A 19,358-nucleotide genomic window follows, 5' to 3' on the forward strand; every position below is an offset into this window, starting at 1 on the left:
GAGAGAAGAGAAGGGAGAGAGGAGAGAGGAGGAGATAACGAGGACAGAGGAGAGAAGAGAGGGGAGAGAAGATTGGAGAAAGAGAGGAGAGAAGAGAGACTGAGAGAGTAGAGGGCAGAGAGAGAGAGAGAGAGAGAGTAGAGGACACAGAGATAGAGAGAGTAGAGGACAGAGAGATAGAGAGTAGGGGACACCGAGAGAGATAGAGAGTAGAGGACACAGAGAGAGAGAGAGTAGAGGACAGGGAGAGAGAGAGAGTAGAGGACAGAGAGAGAGAGAGAGAGGAGAGAGAGAGAGAGAGAGAGAAGAGGACAGAGAGAGAGAGAGAGTAGAGGACAGAGAGAGAGACAGAGAGAGTAGAGGACAGAGAGAGAGAGAGGACAGAGAAAGAGAGAAAGAGAGAGAGAGAGAGAGAGAGGACAGAGAAAGAGAGAAAGAGAGAGAGAGAGAGGACAGAGAAAGAGAGAAAGAGAGAGAGAGAGGGAGAGGACAGAGAAAGAGAGAAAGAGAGAGAGAGAGGACAGAGAAAGAGAGAGAGAGAGAGAGAGAGAGGACAGAGAAAGAGAGAGAGAGAGAGTAGAGGACACAGAGAGAGAGATTAGAGGACACAGAGAGAGAGAGAGAAAGAGAGATTAGAGGACAGAGAGAGAGAGAGATTAGAGGACAGAGAGAGAGAGAGATTAGAGGACAGAGAGAGAGAGAGATTAGAGGACAGAAAGAGAGAGAGAGAGAGAGAGAGAGAGAGAGAGAGAGAGAGAGAGAGAGAGAGAGAGAGAGAGAGAGAGAGAGAGAGAGAGAGAGAGAGAGAGATTAGAGGACAGAGAGAGAGAGTAGAGGACACAGCGAGAGAGAGAGAAAGAGAGGAGAGAGAGTCGTATCCATAGAGGAAAATCGGAAGCGTCTGCGACGAATGTGCAACTCATAAGACGATCCGCCGATCTGAGCCGTTCGATGGAAACGCGTAGGCACGACCAATTTAAACGGGCCCACTGGGCTCCACCAAACCAGGCCCATTTCCAAACGGACTCAACCCCAAAAATATTCCAGAACACCGGGGGGACCCACAACTCGACAGAGTGATGTCATCCCGGTCCCGCTCTCCATATTTAATCCGCGTTTCTGTTACGCTCGGGCATTTAAAATGTTCATCTCCGCGGAACCTCAGGATCGGAGCAGATCGAAGAATCAACGGTTCAGATTCATCCTCCGGGGGAGAGAGAAGAGACGGCTACTCCAAAACTTGAGGTCTCACTTCGATTCTTCTTCCGATCGTCTCCTTTTTCTCCATCGATTTGGACTGTTCATGCGCTCTATCGCCGCCGGATCACGTGATCGGTCGCCTCGGAAGGCAGATCCCACGTGAACGGCAGCTGCCGGCGCCTCATGATCGGTAAATCCCTAGATCTCTGTAGCATTCTGCTCAAAACTCAGGAATCTCGTTTGATTCGCAGTAAGAGTCCTAAAAAATTCAACAGATGCATGATGCCAGATTTGTAGCCTCCGATCTCCCGAACTCACGAAATAATACATTTCTTTGCAATAGTAGATTCCTCCCTACCTTACGAAAGCAGGAAATCTTCATGGTCTTCTGCTTAAAATCCTGGAATCTCGGCCCAATTCGCTGTTAAGAGTCCTCAAATTCTACAGATGCACGATGCTAGATCTGTAGCCTCCGACCTTCCGATCTCACGAACATCAAAGCCCTTTGCAAAAGAACATTCCGTCCCTGTCTTGTGAAACAAATGCCAACGCCTCATGATCGGAATGTTCTAGATCTCTATATCATTCTGCTTACAATTTAGGAATCTCCTCTTAATTCACGGTTGAGAGTCCTCATTTCTACAAATGCATGATGCCTGATCTACACTATAACCTCCGACCTTCCGATTACGTTTCTTCTAAACAAGGAACGAAACAAACCTGCCGGTGATTTAAACTGTCTTTTCATTTTCGTTCTTCGTTTTGAAAAAAATTGAGGAGTGGACACTATCACGCCGGTCCGGTGAAAACCCGGTCCGGAACAGTGACGTCATCCATCCGACGTGGCACGTGCAAAGGACTCCCCGCGTCTTGAAAACTGGCACCGCAAACCTTCATCCGACGTGGCACTTAAATGAGTGGCCAGGATTGCGCGATCAGATGGCCACGGAACCCCTCCTGCGGCGATGATCTTATCCACTTTAACACGGAAGGAGGTCTACGGAATGGACGGCGATGAGGACTGGGGGTCCACGATCGGACGGAGCCAATGTTTTCATCAGACATCAGAGGGTTAATTGGATGATTACTCGGCGGTTAGAACCGGTCGGGGGTGGGCCCGTGAACGTCGGAGAAGAACGTGGTGGGTGAGGGAAGGTCGGGTTACCGGCTATGTCCGGTGGTAGCCGGTCAACGATATAAATTCAAGATGGGGGGTTTAGGGAGGGGGGTTATTTTGAAGGTAGAAGAGGGGGTTTTGGTCATCTCAAGAGAGGGGGAGAGAGGAACCCGCAAGGAAGGAGATCTTGTCGGAGACGTGAAGACGTGAAGAAGCGGAATTCTGAATCTCCAAAGGAACAGAAGAAAATTTCGAAGTATATTTTCTCTCTGAGAAGATCAATTCTCGGGGGATTTCGCTCGATCACGCGCGATCTGTCCGATCTGGTTGCCTGGTGGATCGGGGAGGTTAGTCGGGAGGAATTTTGTTGCGAATGCGAGCAGGGATGAACGGATCGGGCTTTTCTAGCAACCTCCTTTTTGCAATTTGGGTTTTTTCTCAAGGATTATTCGGATCGGGGTCGGATTCGTTCCGGATCTTCTGAATTCTGCTCGAATTGTTTGATTGCAGATGTTTTCATGCATTTCTAGAATAATTATGGGGAAATTGAGATCGAATCGTTTCCCGGACTCTGCTCTCTTTTGGATCGCGTTGGCGAAGGCACTTCCAAATTCCAAATTGCCGATCTCGCCTCGATCCTCGAACACGATCTACGCCTTGGTTTCCTGGTGATATTCTAGACAAACAATCCGAACGCTGGGGAATCAGATTTTTTTGTTCTGTTTTCCTCGAGGCGAAGGTGTTTGATCTCATTTTCGTCGCCGTGGGTGGTTATCTCCGATGGTCCCCGAATTACTGATTTTATCCGGGCGATCTCTTTCGCAATTGAGGCAAGATTCTGCTAGAAACAGGAGGAATTTTTTTCTCAAGGAAAGTCATCACCGGTCATCGGCAATTCAACCTTTCCGGAAGGGATCTTCTTCTCTGCACAGTTTTTTCTTCGATCATGCTGGTGTTTCCGGCATCTTCTGGATTTTTCGTCAAAATTCCTTCCCCAATCCCCTTGTCTCTTCGTCGACTAATTTTGCATGCACATCTCTCAGATCCTTCCTCTCTCCGTTTTCACCAATTTCCGCCGGGTTCGGACAAGATTCTCGACTCTGCCATCTCTGAAAGATATTGTCGCGAATTAAAACTCATCTTTCTTTCTAAAATTTTGTTATCATAATTCTTGATTGCCAAAGATTGAACATCACGACTACACTCAAACCATGTTTTTAAATTTTTTGATCTCTGTGTCCACGAAAAGAAATAATCGCTAAGATCCAATTAAAAAATTTTGCGCAGGTTCAATGACCCATTGACGCATCAATGGAGCTTTGATCAAACTCTAGCATCAAATTCAGTGACGAAGTGGTATGCCTTTTGCGCTGTAAAGAAGTATTAGCGATTCTTCGAATTATGGTGTTGCAGAAGAGGATGCGTTATGAATTCAGTGGCTTCAGAGTCCCTAACGTGCCTCGCGGCTCGAGGTCCATGCGAGTGAGTTTACATTACTGAAATTTTATTTTGCACATCCTATCATTTTTAATTGAAATTATTGGCTTTTTTAATTCCCAGGGGAAGCGCTGTGTGCAAAAGAGAGTTATGGATAAAGTGTCAGGCAATGAAATGTGTGCGTTTGAGCTGCTGGCATCAGTTGCCGGTGAACTGCTGTTAAACAAAGAAAACTCCTCTGTAGAAAAACCAGAAGCGAAGACTGGTGCCTCTAATTCTGTTTTCTCCAAGAACAAGAATGAATTTGGGCTTAATTTTTGTGAAGGTGACCAGAAAAGCTCTGATCTTGCCCCGCGCCCCTCCAAGACTGAACCGGACTGCTTCTTTGGAGAGTGTTTGCATCCCGGTTCAATTGTCATTATTTCTGAACCATCTGGCAGCGAAATTGAACGTGTGGGCTCGGGAAAGCCGTCCGATTTCAATCAGACGACAGAGGGGGGATCTGCTATCTACAGGCCGCAGCGCGTTGTCGATAGAAGGATAAGGAAGTTGTTGGCGTCTAAATTCTGGAAGGTTTCTGAAAAGGGTAAGGTTAAATCTTGCATTAAGCGTTTTTATCTTGTTAATGTGAAACGGATTGAGCTGATGAAGGATAATTTATGCTCCCTGTGACAGAGGAGGATGTGAAACCGCTCTTCTACAGCAGGAAAATGTGCTACAAGCGTCGGCGGACGCAGAACCTGGCCTTCAAGCGAAGAAGGCTCTTTGAAAGGGGGTCAGTCTCCTCCACCGGCTTGCCAGTTAACGGGGAATGCTTTCCTTGCTCCCCTAAAATGCAAATTAAAAGAGAAGCCGATTCTTCGGACACCATCGTCCATGGTGGTAATTTTCTTTTATCCCTGTCAATCATTAGCCTCTCTCTCTCTCTCTCTCTAAAACTCGACAAATCATACACTCTTTCCACTCTCATTCATTCGTTCTCTCTCTTTCCAGTAATTCACCCTTTCTCTCTAGTCTCTTACTCTCATCTCTCTCTCTCTCTCTCTCTCTCTCTCTCTCTCTCTCTCTCTCTCTCTCTGTGCTATCGCACCCTGTCTCTCTTCTCCCTCTATTACCTCCCTATCTTTCGACTCTCTCTCAATTATGTCACCCTATCTTTATACTCTCTCTTCTTACTCTCCCTCCCTCACACACTCTCTCCATATGTACGTTTAAACACCAATCAATCTCTATCTCTATCTCTGTCTCAGTCAATCTCTCTCGCTCTCCATCTATCTATATGTGTATGTGTCTCAAAGCTTGGGTCATGGTTTTAGGAAATGGAGAGACGGCGTCGTCAATGGCCACTCAGAAGTTTGCCTTCAACTCAGACGACTACCACGGTATGCTTGACCCAGCGGAACATAAAATAGAAGACTAGTATTTCGCCATTGAGAGTACTCTTACGAGAGAATCTGTGCGAACAGTGAAGCTGAGGATTAAGTCCTTCAAGGTGCCGGAGCTGTTCATCGAGATACCCGAAACCGCCACGGTCGGTTCTCTCAAGGTGGGTGTAAAACAATTTTACAAATCGTAAGAAAAAAAAAATCCCTGGGGTTTATTTATATTGTAATTCTGCTGCCTTCAGAGAACGGTGATGGAGGCAGTGACCGCGATTCTGGGGGGCGGGCTGCGGATTGGAGTCCACCTGCAGGTAGACATGGTCATTCTGTTATTTTTGGGCGAATTGTTCATTCAGTTTGTTCCATTTAAAAAGTTAAGATTCTTTTTTTTGTTTTTTAATTCTTCATTGACTTCGTAACCAGAACAGGTTTTCCGAGCAAAACAAAAACAAATTCGAACAGAACATCACACAGAACCGTGTGCGGTTCTTTTGTTCTCATTGTGCAAATTTTGTTCGTTTTAGAAAAAAAAAAGAACAGAACAAAGAACAAGGCCATGTGCGGTTCTTTTGTGCGAATTTTTGGTTTGTTTAAAACGAACATAACAGAACAACCATGTCTACGGGTTGCAGGGGAAGAAGGTGAGAGACGACGACAAGACTCTTCTCCAGGCCGGCATATCCCACAGCGAGGAACTGGACAGCCTGGGCTTCACCATCGAGCCCAATTCCCTGCCGTCTCCGCAGGCCCACACCCCCGAAGAACAAGTACAACCCCTGCTCGTGCCCATTGCAGACGCCTCAGAACCTCTCAAAAGGTAAAAAATAAAAAAACATTATAAAAATTCATAATTTAAAGGCGGAAAATGACCCCTCTGTATCTGGGTGGGTGTAGTGGAAGGTGGGAAGCCACGTCGGCGGTGGGGGGGGAGTCGAAGGCGCTGGTGGCCGTTCCTGGCGTAGACGTGGAAGCGCTGGCGGTGTTCCCGATGGATGGGAAGCGGCGGCGGTCAGAGACGGGGCCCCGGCGCGTGCGGCGGCCGTTCTCGGTCTCTGAGGTGGAGGCTCTGGTCCGCGCTGTGGAGGAGCTGGGCACGGGAAGGTGCGTTTAATTAATTAATTAATTAATTGTGGGGGATAAAATAATGGAGGTTTCTGACCCGGGGGGAAGTGGACAGGTGGCGGGATGTCAAGGTCTGCGCGTTTGATGGCTACAAGCACCGCACCTACGTGGATCTCAAGGTAAAATTACGCCTCTCTCTCTCTCCCTCTTCTCACCTTCGTCCCTCCCAACTCCTTTCCATCTCATCTCTCTCTCCCCTCTGCCTCCCTCCTAAACTCTCTCTCTCTCTTTCTTACTCCCCCTTCTCTCCTAACTAGCTCTCTCTCTCTCTCTCCCTCTCTCTCGCCTCCTCTCTCTCTCTCACCCGCTCTCTCTCTCTCTTACTCCCCCTTCTCTCCAAACTATCTCTCCCTCTCCCTCTCTCTCTCTCGCTCTCTCTCTCCCTCTCTCTCTCTCTCTCTCTCTCCGTCTCCCCTTCTCCTCACCCTTACTCTCCCTCTCTCTCTCCTCTTTCTCCCCTCCTAACTCTCTCTTTCTCTCTCTCCATCCCTCCCTTCCTCTCTCCTCTTTCTCCCCTCCTAACTCTCTCTTTCTCTCTCTCCATCCCTCCCGTCCTCTCTCTCTCTCTCTCCATCCCTCCCTTCCTCTATCTCTCTCTCTCCTTTCTCCCCTCCTAACTCTCTCTTTCTCTCTCTCCATCCCTCCCTCCCTCTCTCTCTCTCCATTCCTCCCTCTCTCTCCATCCCTCCCTTCCTCTCTCTGTCTCCATCCCTCCCTTCCTCTCTCTCTCTCCCTCCCTCCCTTCCTCTCTCTCTCTCTCCCTCCCTCCCTCTCTCTGTCCTCTCTCTCTCCATCCCTCCCTTCCTCTCTCTCTCCATTCCTCCTCTCTCTCCTCTCTCTCCCCATTCCCTCCCTTCATCTCTCTCTCTCTCTCCTCTTTCTCCCCTCCTAACTCTCTCTCTCTCCATCCCTCCCTTCCTCCCTATCTCTCTCTCTCTCGTTCTCTCTCCCCTTCTCGCCTCCTCTCTCTCGTTGTCTCTCCCCTTCTCCCCTCCTAACTCTCTCTCTCGATCTCTCTCTTCCCTTCTCCCCTCCTAATCCTCTCTCCCTCTCCCGCTGCCTCTCCCCTTCTCCCCTCCTAAATCTCAAACTCTCTCTCGATCTCTCTCTCTTCTCTCTCCGTTTCTTGATGGGGGGTTGGTGCGCAGGACAAGTGGAAGACGCTGGTGCACACGGCGAGGATCGCGCCGCAGAGGCGGAGGGGGGAGCAGGTGCCCCAGGAGCTGCTCGACAGGGTGCTCTCGGCCCACGCCCACTGGGCCCAGCACCAGCAGCCCAAACCAGACCCCGGCCCACTCCTCGCCTGAGCCCACTAACCCTCCCTCCCCCCCCTCCCACCGTACAAAGTCAACCTCAACCGCTTGTCCATAGGTAATCAATCCATCATTCCTTTGCCTTTCTTCCTTTTCTTTTGTAATATTACATCTCACCCCTCATTCTTAGGCCACACCCCCCCCCCCTCCCGAAGGGCTTATTGTAAGTAGAAATACAGAGGGGGGGGGGGGGGAAAGAGAGGGAAAAAGAAAGGGGGGAAGGCAGGCTGTATCCCCCTTCCCAACTGCTCTGGCCTTCCCCTGTCCAGGGAAGGCCATGTTTCCCTTTTCCAACTGGCCGACCTGCTTACTTCCATTCCTTGATTTCAGCAATGAATTGACTCTTTTCTTATCCTTTAGTCTCCTCAATTAATCTCCACATATATAGATAGACGTCCAGGGATCTGAGGATTCTTCCCTTTACAATCAGCTAGTGAAAAAATTATGAAGATAGTTCTCTATTCATGCTTGGTACATTCTCTTATAAATCGTTGTTGATATTGATTTTTAAAAATATTTTAACTGATTAAGTATGAACTAATAATAGATATGGTCGATGGGAAAAATGGGGCTAGATTGAATGATAATTCTAAGTTCAAATCCACGTGGGAAAAATAAAAGGAAAAGTGGCTTGGGCTGACTCGTGTTGGGGTCGTATAAGTGGTGTGTTGCCCTAAGATAGCAAGGACATCTTTTGTATGGACGGTCATGTACTAATAAGTATGAGTTCGTCATTATTGGATTTAAACATGTTACAGCTCATACATAGCAAGAAGCAGAGGAAGGTGATTATGTGATCAAGATGGAATTGTCCACCCTCTGTCTTGGAGGAGATTAGCTCAATGAAAAGTAAGCATTAAGTCTCTAGCCAAGGTAGTTGATGGAGGACCATCCAGTCGACCACGCCCTGATCCGTTACCAGCCACGTCGTGACGCTCGAGCGGACGTGAAGAATCTACAATTTCGTTACCAAGCTTGAGAACTGACATCGTCTTATCGTCTTTTTTTTATGTTCTCTCGTTTTCTTGTCGTCTTTGGATTATCGGGAGACCCTTCTTGCGTGAGCACCGGCTTCCAATCGTGCGTGTTTTATTTTTTAATTATGTTAAATGTCATCTGTAGGGGGCGGAAATCCATGTTGGGCTTCTTCTCCCCCTAAAGAATCCTCTTAAGGGGAGCCCAATAGGCTCTCCTTTAAGAGGAGGGGCCCAAAAGGCCCACCCCCCCCCCTCCACAACTACCACATCCCCAATATAAAAGGGGAAGAGTGGACGTGGAGGGGGAGAAGAAGTCATTTGTTCAAAAAAAACCAGATCTCGTTCTTGTTGACAGCTAATTTTCTTTTCTGCCTTAGTGGAAGTGGAAGTGTTGAGTCGTGTTCAGGAGGAAGATAGCATTCTTGTATTTGTCTCTAGAAAGGGGGTATGTGGAGTAGTCTTCGTTAACCCCTCCTCGATTGAAGACTTCCGGATTTTCTAGTTCGACCCTTGATGGATTGCTGCGGAGATGCGGTCTGAGGGATTAATTTTAGGCCTTGCTAATTACTCTGTTGTGGTTTCGTGAACTTATTTTCTCTACCACCGGACAACGGCGCCCGTGCCTTGGATTCACACTACACAAATCTCGTTTGACGAATCAAACAGGCTTCGCTCGAATGTCCTTCCGCTCTACAAAGTTATACCGTGGGAAAGAAACTCAAGGTCGCCTCTTCGAGAATCCTCTGATCTCCCGACGCTGTGGATTAGAACCAAATCACTGCTCTTGAAATGTTGCCCTGATCTTCTTACTACAACCGTTTGTTTGATGGAAAAATTCCGTGCTCCTTAGTTTGGTGCTGAAGATTGATCTGATTCATAATTTTCTATGTTCATTCTAATCTCGATCATCGCCCAAGACTGTTCTTTGTTCTCTTATTGAGAGCGCGATCGACAAGGGAACGAACACGAGGGGGCTGCCGTTTGATTGCCTTGTTGTGTGGGAAAACCCTCTCGGCCGTCATCTGATCCTTTTCAGACCGTGCCGGTTCCCCACCGCTAATTCTTCAGCAGAGTCTGATGTTCCTTCCACGAGCTTCTTCTCAGGAAATCCTGCTATCAAAGGCCAACATATCTGCCTCTGGACTTCTTCTATTTGATCAAACTGACGATCGTGACGGGTCGAATACGCTGAAGATTCTTCAACTACCATGTTCGCGCAGTCTCAAGCGACGCCAAAGTGATTCCCGACCAAAGCAGCTTAGAATCCATCGTCCACCATTTTGGCCGCGTTGACATCTCTGCCTACCGTCAAGTCTAGAATATTGCCTACAGAGATTCCACGCCCTCGTCACCGGCCAGGTCAACACTTGCAGGTTCTATCTAGTCTTTCTATCCCCTTGTTATAAAGTGTTATTTATCTCTTCCAGTGTCGAATTCTCAATTGCTCGTCGCTGTGAATTCTCCTAAACTTGAATTCTAGGAAGTAGCCACTTATATATGTTAGGGATTTTATTGACGGTAACGGTTCTGATTGTCTACGTTGACGGTATCGACGCTCTTGGACGAGAAGTCGTTCCCCACCACGTCGTCTTTTTGAACCGTTTACATTGGTCATTGGGAGCCTGATTAAGACGAAACCCGTCTCGTGTCGTATAGTTGATCTGTGTCTCGGATCGTTTGGCAATCAACGTACTTTCCGTTATAATTTTCTCGAATCATCTTAATATCCCACGTCATTTACATTGCATTATGTATTTATCATCTTGACGTAACATGAGGTATCAACTCCGTTCATCGTGTTACATCAGTAGTAGGGATATTAGAGAAGTTTTTCTTTAATTATTGTTATTACACATAATTACTAACTGAACAGCGGACAAGAGTTTCACAAATAACCATACCCTAAGTTATTTGATAGTGTCGCACGTACAATTGATTATACACATACAGTAAGCGATGACACTAATGGTTCCATGAGAGAGTTCAAACAATACTTTTTTTCTTCTAGAGAATAATGCCTAGCTAGGCAAACGGTGAGCTGGAAACTAAACTTATCAATTGAGTTAAATAATCATTGATTAACTAATCTTTATGTCAACATGGTTAATTTAAGAATGCTAGGTAATAAATATTTTTGGGATTTAAAGTTATTAACTAGATTAATACATGGGCTTAGTGGGTCACCTACAAAAGATTAAAAGGACATCCAAGGTGAGAACCATTTTAGGTGCATATGCCAGCCAGACAAACCTCCACCCCTCCTTCCACTAGAATGTTTTGATGGTGAGAAGATCCACAATTATACTCAACATCCATAATTAAGAGACTTAAGAATTTTATTATCGGGTGTCCATTTCTGATATCGGAAATTGAAACATGAGAAACAATCCAAATATGAAACGTCAGTGGATAACAGATGTCATGACAAATACCATAAAAAATTCCCCACTATCCATTATAGAGTACAGAAAATGGATTCCCAGATACCAAATGAACTATGATTGAAACCCTTCTTTATATTGACCTCTTATATCTGATTTCAGATCTGAAATTTGAATGAAAACACCCAAAGGGACTTAACAGTGGCTAGGTATTAGAGTGTAAATGAGATATAATCAACATTTAAAAGTTTTTTTTTTCAGTGGAACTATGTTCCTTATCAGTTTCTAATCCTCTTACTATGAATTTTAGACCACATTTTATCATTCCACATCACAAGAATAAATGATCAAGACCATTCTTTTTGCCTTTTTATAGTTCTAACACCTCTGTCTTGGAGGAGATTAAAATATAACTAGTCTCCCAGTTAAGTATTAATTCATGATTCAAATTTGTTATTCACATTTTTAGATCATTTTGAGATATAAAAATTACATCAAAACAAAAAAATATGTTTAAAAAATCATAATAGTCAATATCCAAGTAAGTGGTTGCTAAAGTATTTTTTTTAAGTGAAGAATTGGGTTAGAAATACTAATCATGAAGTAATTTTAGATCAAAGTAGTGCGGATATTTAGTAAGTTAATATGACAAAATGGTCATATTTATTTGACTTAAAATGATTACATGTGTGTGTTATCAAACCCAAAACGATTAAATTTATTTTTAGAATGATGTTTTAAGTTTTGTATGTTCTAAAGAATTTTCTGAAATCATATTCAAAAGGAAAATAATCTTTCAATTCAGAATATAATTTGTCCTAAATTTACGGACATTAAATTTTCTAACTCATAAAATATATTATTTATATCTATTAAATTTCAATTTCAATTTATGTGACTTCATTATGTGTTTTTCAGGTTTAATCATCACCATGCCTCGTATGGTAATTTGATTTGATTGAATGGTGACCAATTATTGACTTTAATAATGATTGGCATCACCGATCGTTGAAAAATGTCATTATGGCTAATCATTGACTGACACCTTATTGCTTTTTTTACTTTCAGAAATTATGTGCCTCAATGGGGAAAAAAATAACAGATGTAAATCAGAATAAACGAAATTTCAAAATCCCAATAAAGGAGTAAAAAAACTTTAAATGCCTTATTACTTTCAATAAGTTAACAATGGCCGTGCAGACATGTTCCACACATAATCAAATCCAGATATACATGTGGCACAAATATGCATATGTTTTGCCTACATATCGATAATATATTGGTAGAATATAAGAATGTGTGTACATGGTGTGCATTGATGTGGTGCCACATCACACGCTTCTTATTAATTAATGATTTATTTTGTTGTGTTTCTTTACGCAGGTACGTGTGATGCTCTGTAAGCCGTAGATTGTGAATGACATGATGAAATCTGGGACAATCATTGCATTGAATTTTGTAGATGTTAAGGAATAACCCTAGATGTGACATGACTACAATATCAAGGATGATATTTAAATGTTATATTAAATCTAACAACCAATATGGCTGATCAAGCTATATAAGATTTTTGGCTTTCTCTCTTCTACGCATCCATAAAAAATCTTTGAACTTGCTTCGTCCTTTTGAGAGGCTAATTCAAAGAGATTAAGGTTTCAAAGATCCATCAAGTGTCCCTAGGTTCCTTGAGTGTTTGGAAAACATCAACAGAGAAGAGGAGAGTCTTACCTAGAATAGAAAGTTAACATGGTCATGGAAAAACATAAGGATCTATGGTAAGTACTCTTATCTTCCATTGATATATCTCCATCACATCAATATGTTTAATACATTCCTTCTCTTCTCATTCCATTTTACCATAATCACGATTTCATATCCTGTCATCTCCATCCCGTATTTATGTCTTGTCTCCATTTGATCATAAACCCTATTTAAGACCTATTTGAGCACCTTTTTCCCCCATTCATCTTATCCTTTCATCATCGCCCCTTCTTGATTTCATGAATCTTACTCCCCCACTCACTCACTCCATTTGAGTCCTCTTATTCATTACTTTTATGAATACGCATCTTGGCATTATCATTATTGTTACCTCCTCACCTCATTGCTGCTCTCATTTCACTACCTCATATTTGTATACATACATACATATATATATATATGTATGCTCTCATCCTTCTTGAATTGGCATTGAAAGAGTGTTAAATCCCTGATCGGTGTGTTGAAACAACCCATATTCATCATTTAATAGCTATAACTATTTTGCGCAATTATAAATTCTATTTAAAAGTTATTAACTAAACTCAAAAACACAAATAAAAAAATTAAACCCTAATTATTTATATTATCATAAAATGATATCAATGTGCTCCATTCTACCATTAGAACCATTTTGGAGAAACTGGTATCAATGATGGATCTATGGCTGATTTTTATCTATTGAAATCATTTTTTAAAGCTTTATCTTATAAACATGGTGTTCAACCTATGCCTTTGAGATTTTCCTGATGTTAGGAAAATCTGTACTTGATCTAATTTAAGGTGATGGCTGATTTCTATCTTATAAAGTGCAATGCATGGCCTTGATCTACTCAATCTGTACTTGATTACACAATAGAATATCAAATTATAGATAGAGTTTAAACTAAAAGCATCTATACAACTAAAAACATCACCTTAAAGTAGATCAAGACCATGATTTCTCAGTTCCTCTAGGCATATCGACTCAAATTTTAAAGCATTGGATCTTATATTCTTTCTCTCATACTATGTCACAAGAAATGAGTAGATTTTCTCTCCATCTCGTTTCATCAGATACAACACTCAAGAAAAGCAAGCCAAAAAATAGGGGAACTCTATAATGACTCAAAGATTTCCCAAACCATCTAAAAATCTTATGCGTATAATCCTATTATCCCAATGAATTAGTTTAGTTAATAAATATGATGGCATAATAACCTTTATCGGCTAACCTTATTAAGTAACTATATAAATATAGACATCAATTAACAAAAATGATACATTTACCCAAATCGATAGGTTGTGTTATGGGCTCCAAAGGTGCCAAGTCACACCTCGTGCTCTAGATATAAAAGAGTACATCATGTCTATCGTGGAACCTTTCCCACCTTTGGTAATCATGTCAACATAATCCCTCATTTTCTTGAGGCTCTCGAATGAATTAGTTTATGATAGATATTCAAACCATGATCAGTCATTCTAGTTCATATTGAAGCATGATAAAATTATTCAAGAACAAATTCTTTGATATTTCCATTACCCTAACAAAGGACTTTATATCAAGATATTCCTTGAGCTTTCTCCTTTTGTACCAAGGGATATGATCCCATCTTGACCACACAATCACCTTTGTAGAGTTATTGCTGATGGAAGTATATGTGGCCGGCAAGCCAATCACACATTCCACATCTCGTTCCATGTTCATTAATAGAACGTATTCATTATAGTGCACGTGTGATGCGTATAATGAAGTCCATGAATACATGATCGGACTTAGTGAATTATGATGAGATTGTAATACGGAGATCACTAGTCTTTAAGCATGTGTTCTAAACATTCATATTCAAAGGATACGCGAGAAGGACATTGAAGTATCAGGATAGAATAGCACTATTTAGCCTCACTCATATGATAAGTATGGCCGGTCTCGTAGCCATTAGTGTGACGACACTATGGATAGATAGTGGGTGCTCTTTAGTGGACATACTTCACTAAATTGATCCGTACGAATCCCTGAATGGTATTATACCGAACTGTCAATCAGGTTGATTCACGTCACGGTTGTGTAAGTGGTCCTTAGACTTGAGACACCAAAGACGTCTTGTGGATGGACGGTTGTACTTTGGCTATGGCCAACGAGTCTCTAATCATGGGATTATAAACGGTCTTAGTTCGGGTGCATCAAGAAGTACACGAAGGCGATTGAGAGGTTAAGATGGGATCGTCCACCCTCGGTATAGGAGGTGATAGCTCAAGGAAGACGATGCAACGAAGTCCTTGGCCAAGGCAGTGAAATATCAGAGAAGAGTTCTCCGATGATTTCCGAATGCATCGGTACTAACTCGGATGATCGATTAGGGTTTGACAGTTGACCATACCCTAAGTTGTCCAAGGAGCATCAAGTGGATGAGGGATTATACATACACGATATCCGATGACAAACATGTTCCATGAGTGAGTCGATACACACTCCTTTGTATCTTCTAGGACACGAGGTGTAGCTTGGCACCCCACGTGTCAGAGTCTCGACCTATCGATTGGGTTAAATCGATCCGACGTTAATTAATCTATATGATGATATAGTTAATTAATTTGGAAGGCCAATAAAGGTTATTGGGCCGCTGGAGTAGTTAACTAGACTGATACATGGGCCTAGAGGGTCACATGCAAATGGTCTTTTGGACGTTGGTATATATGTTTAAGTTTTGGGGGTTTTTATAAAAAATACCCACTTAGTATAAATAGGGGAAGGCCCTGAACGAAATTCACCCAGGCCAGAATTGTTCAGGGCCTTTTCCCCTTCTTCTCCAATCTCCCCACACCCCCTCTCCATCCCTGATGTGATCGGGACAACGTAACGAATCCGACGGAGAAAGAACGGGGCTTGTCAACGAGAAGGAGGAGATCCGACGCGCCGAGGACCGCGTGGATACGTCTAGAGGCTTCACACTTGAGCAGCTCGACTCGTATTGCTTTGGGATCGAAGAAATCACGAATGAGATTCGTGCAAAGGTACTTCGTTTTATGTTTTTGGTCGATGCTGTTCGATTCGCAAAAGTCTTCCGCTGCGCATTGTTTTGTTCTATTCATCTAGATCTAGGCCTATATAGAACCCAACAATTGTTGAATTCAAGTTAAGAAGATTCATAATCATGTGACTATAGATCTTATCTCATAGTCAAAACATAAGGGTCTATCCACAATGAGCCTTTTATTTCTCAGGTCTAAGAACCACATGCAACCATGACATGAATGAACCTAATTGGCATTAAGTATAATACCATCCAAGGATTCATATGGATCAGTTTAATGGACTATTTCCCTAGACATCATTCACTATATGTCCTTAGCGTCTCTACACTAATGGCTATAACATTGGACATAGTTATCGGATGAGTGGATTATACAATGCTTAAGCCATTTCAATGTCCACCCGAATTAGACATCTAGATGTGTCAATTTCTACATTCAGCATCCTTTGAATAGGAATATTAATAATTCATGTTTAAAGCCTACTGACCTTTTTACTATGTTCTCACCATAATTCACTCAGTCATTGTCTGTCTTCGGGGACTTCATTATAAATGGCTTGATAAGCTGAATTTTATTGTAATTAACTAAGTTAATTACTATCGTTGTATGTAAACCAAATTATACAATAATATTTGTAATGAACCCTATATCTTAAGATGTAAATGATGAGTAGAGGGGTCATCCACAGGGAAGCAGAGCTCAAGGATTTAATAAAACATAATTAGAATAGAATTTTAATAGATTTAATATTTATTAGAAATGATATTCAGGGAAGATCTGGACTCCATTATTAAATAGGGATGATCTCTATTAATTTTCCTTGTAAGTAAAAGGTAGATCTTTAGATATCATAGGGGAAAATAATTTAGAAGTGGGAGGTAGGAAAGATGAGAGAATATTAATATAGATCCTCACTTCATTCAAGATGATCCTCAAAGAAGATCAAGAATTAGAAGTGTAATTAGACAAGGAAGAGTACTTAATATAGGGTTTTTAAACAATAATAGTTGGTGAAGAAGGCAGCAATTTAGAGGTAGGTAAGGGACACATAATCTATTTATTTTTTATGGTATTTTTATGTCTGATAATAGAATATGATCATTAGTTTACTTCCTTCTTGAATCCAGACAAGGCTATTACATTTTTCCTTAGCCAAAGCGATTTAGAAGAACACAAATCAAGGTCAATGAGGAAAGAAACTAAAACTCAAATAAAATATCAGGATAAAATTTGATCCAAGGAGAGCTTCCCTCTGAGTGCAAACTATGGTCGAGCATCCAAGAATGAATAAAGAGAAAGAAAGTTAGAGATTTATACCTATGATAAAAGGGTGAGATAATTCCACTTTTCCCCTAAGTATTCCTTAATTTTCTTCAGTTTTGGGGCTCCTCTTGTCAATCCATCCATACTGATGGAAAGTGGATACAATGAAGAACTATCCCTCAAAATTTGAGCTCAATCTGACGGTTGGATATTTAGATATTAATGTTTGAATCTGCAACAATCTAAGGCATTTGATACTTTGGGCCTTCTCTCTCCATGAAATTTGCAGAAGAACCCCTCCGCTTTTGCGATAATTTATTTGGACGCCCCCCTAGAATATTTGGATATATGTCTCTCCACTCCTATTTCACCTAGAAAATTGTGAAAACCCCTGTTCTTCAAAAACAAGTTAAAATACCAAAAACTTCAATAAATAGGAGATTTACGCCTGCAAAAGCTACCAAGAGCAGTTTTAGAGCCCATTTCTTCATATTCTTCTCCAAATATTTTCTAGAAAAGTCCATAAAAATCAGTTAAATTCAGGAAAACTTGAGAGAATATAATTAAGACAAATTTGTTTCATTTTTAGTATGATAACAAATTTGTTCCGTTACGATCTCGTCACCTATCTCTCTCCTTTTGTTTAAGAAAACATACATCACTATCTCTCCCATCAAAATCATCATTCTATCTTATTCTCACTACCCCTATCTCCACATCTTACAACATCGTCTTCATCCCTCCTCGTATCTCCTTACTCTTATATTATGTTAATCCCTAAAGCAATTACTTCTGATCATAACTCTAATCTCATCTCATGCCACCATTCACATCTACCTCGATCCTCTCATCCTACCCAACTATCCAGTACTAATACTATCATGATACTCTTCTTCTTACTACCACCTCTATTATGATCATTATCGTGACCCATTCGCAACCTCGTACGCTATATGTAACTCTTCTCATCTTCTCGCATTTACCCGATCAAGATATTTCCTTCCCTAGTACCCATTCTGTATGGAGAAGACCCTTACTCATCGATTGCTTACTAAATTATTTTACGAGCATAGGTTTATAGAGATTATTTCATGACTACGTAAATTTGCTCTAGTTTTGAGTTTATCAGTGGTGTAGTGCAAAATTGGATTTATGATGCATATATTTATAAAATTATGGTTCATTATTCATAATTTTCTTGGGATTTATTGTAGTTTTCAAAGACATTGTGCAATATATGACTATTTTTAAATCAAATTCCAGTAAAAAAGTATTTAATAGTTATAAATAGTGATTGAGATACAAATGTTCTACTTGTGTCTAAAATAACCATATTCATTTAGACTTTAATATTTTATAATAAAATAAAATTTTAATTTATTAAATTATGATTAATTTTACTATTATTTGATTATGTAAATTTGGATATTAAGCTACATAAATTTTGTGCGGAAGCATGATAACTTTCTTACTTTCTTTAAATTAGTAAGATTTTAAGAAGCTGAGTAGATATATTTGTGCTTATACGAAAGAGTTTTACCGACCTCAAACTAGGTTTGATTTGAATAAATTAAAAACTGGCATTTCAAGATACAAAAATTACATGTTGTTGGATATTGAAGATAAGCTCTTTGTTAACTTTTAAGCATCCGTCTTCATGTACATGAGGTTGCTAGAACGAGTGGAGGACCTCAAGCACAGAATAGGCAATGAAACTCTTTCACTCCAAGGCTGAGTACTACAACAGTAACTAGGAAAACCTCAAGCGCCAAGAACCCAAATACTCCAAATTTGATGGTGAAGTGTTTCTACTACAATGAGCAGCACACAAATCAAATGTTTTCCCTGCGTGGATGGTTATACATTTTGGAAACACAATGGAGGAGGAAGATAAAGGGTTTGAGAGAAAACCAATAATTTGAAGAAAATGTAATAGATGGAGACTACGACAAAGCTCTATCAATGGTGATGAAAAGGCTTATGTACACCCTAAGGACACAACAACACCCTCAATGCCACAAAATTCTTTTGACTCAATGTACTGATGGAATTATATGTGGCAAGCCAATCATACTTTCCATTTTTGTCACAAGTTTATTAATATACTATATTCATTATAGTGCATGTGTGATGATTTTAATGAAGTCCATGATCTAATAAGCAAATTATGATGAGATCATCATAAAAAGATCACCGGTCTTTAAGTATGTATTTCAAATCTTCCTATTGTAAGGATATTTGAGAAGGAAATCGAAGTATCCATATATAATAGCACAATATATTCTCACTCAAATGATGAGTATGGCTAGTCCCATAGCCATTACTATGGAGATACTAGTGTGTAGATAATGGGTTCTCTTTAGAAAACAGAGTTCAGTGAATTGTTTTGTACG

At 41.4% G+C, this 19,358-nt stretch overlaps 1 protein-coding gene across 4 annotated transcripts; it reads left to right on the forward strand.

Annotated features, from left to right (window-relative positions):
* The first annotated feature begins 1,148 nt into the window (after positions 1-1,148).
* LOC144715912 (telomere repeat-binding protein 2-like) lies at positions 1,149-7,923 on the forward strand. 4 transcript variants are annotated; one of them, XM_078590911.1, is made up of 12 exons: positions 2,445-2,664; positions 2,828-2,985; positions 3,605-3,799; positions 3,878-4,340; positions 4,430-4,636; positions 5,071-5,136; positions 5,221-5,300; positions 5,382-5,447; positions 5,769-5,953; positions 6,031-6,237; positions 6,314-6,377; positions 7,407-7,923. In XM_078590911.1, exons 3-12 carry the CDS (start codon positions 3,719-3,721, stop codon positions 7,563-7,565), a joined length of 1,578 nt encoding a protein of 525 aa, XP_078447037.1. In that variant the 5' UTR covers positions 2,445-2,664; positions 2,828-2,985; positions 3,605-3,718; the 3' UTR covers positions 7,566-7,923. The 4 variants fall into 4 exon arrangements, with proteins under 4 accessions (XP_078447039.1, XP_078447038.1, XP_078447037.1 ...); XM_078590913.1 differs by lacking the exons at positions 2,445-2,664; positions 2,828-2,985 and adding an exon at positions 1,149-1,245; XM_078590912.1 differs by lacking the exons at positions 2,445-2,664; positions 2,828-2,985 and adding an exon at positions 1,254-1,390.
* Positions 7,924-19,358: the final 11,435 nt, after the last annotated feature.

This window comes from Wolffia australiana, chromosome 19 (genome assembly GCF_029677425.1).
Source record: "Wolffia australiana isolate 7733 chromosome 19, ASM2967742v1".
Classification (NCBI taxonomy): domain Eukaryota; kingdom Viridiplantae; phylum Streptophyta; class Magnoliopsida; order Alismatales; family Araceae; genus Wolffia; species Wolffia australiana.

Coding starts and splice junctions, on each gene's coding strand:
- LOC144715912 (XM_078590913.1), top strand. CDS start 3,719: ATGGTGTTGCAGAAGAGGATGCGTTATGAATTCAGTGGCTTCAGAGTC. Junction 4,341..4,429: donor CTGGAAGGTTTCTGAAAAGG/GTAAGGTTAAAT, acceptor TCCCTGTGACAG/AGGAGGATGTGAAACCGCTC. Junction 5,137..5,220: donor CAACTCAGACGACTACCACG/GTATGCTTGACC, acceptor CTGTGCGAACAG/TGAAGCTGAGGATTAAGTCC.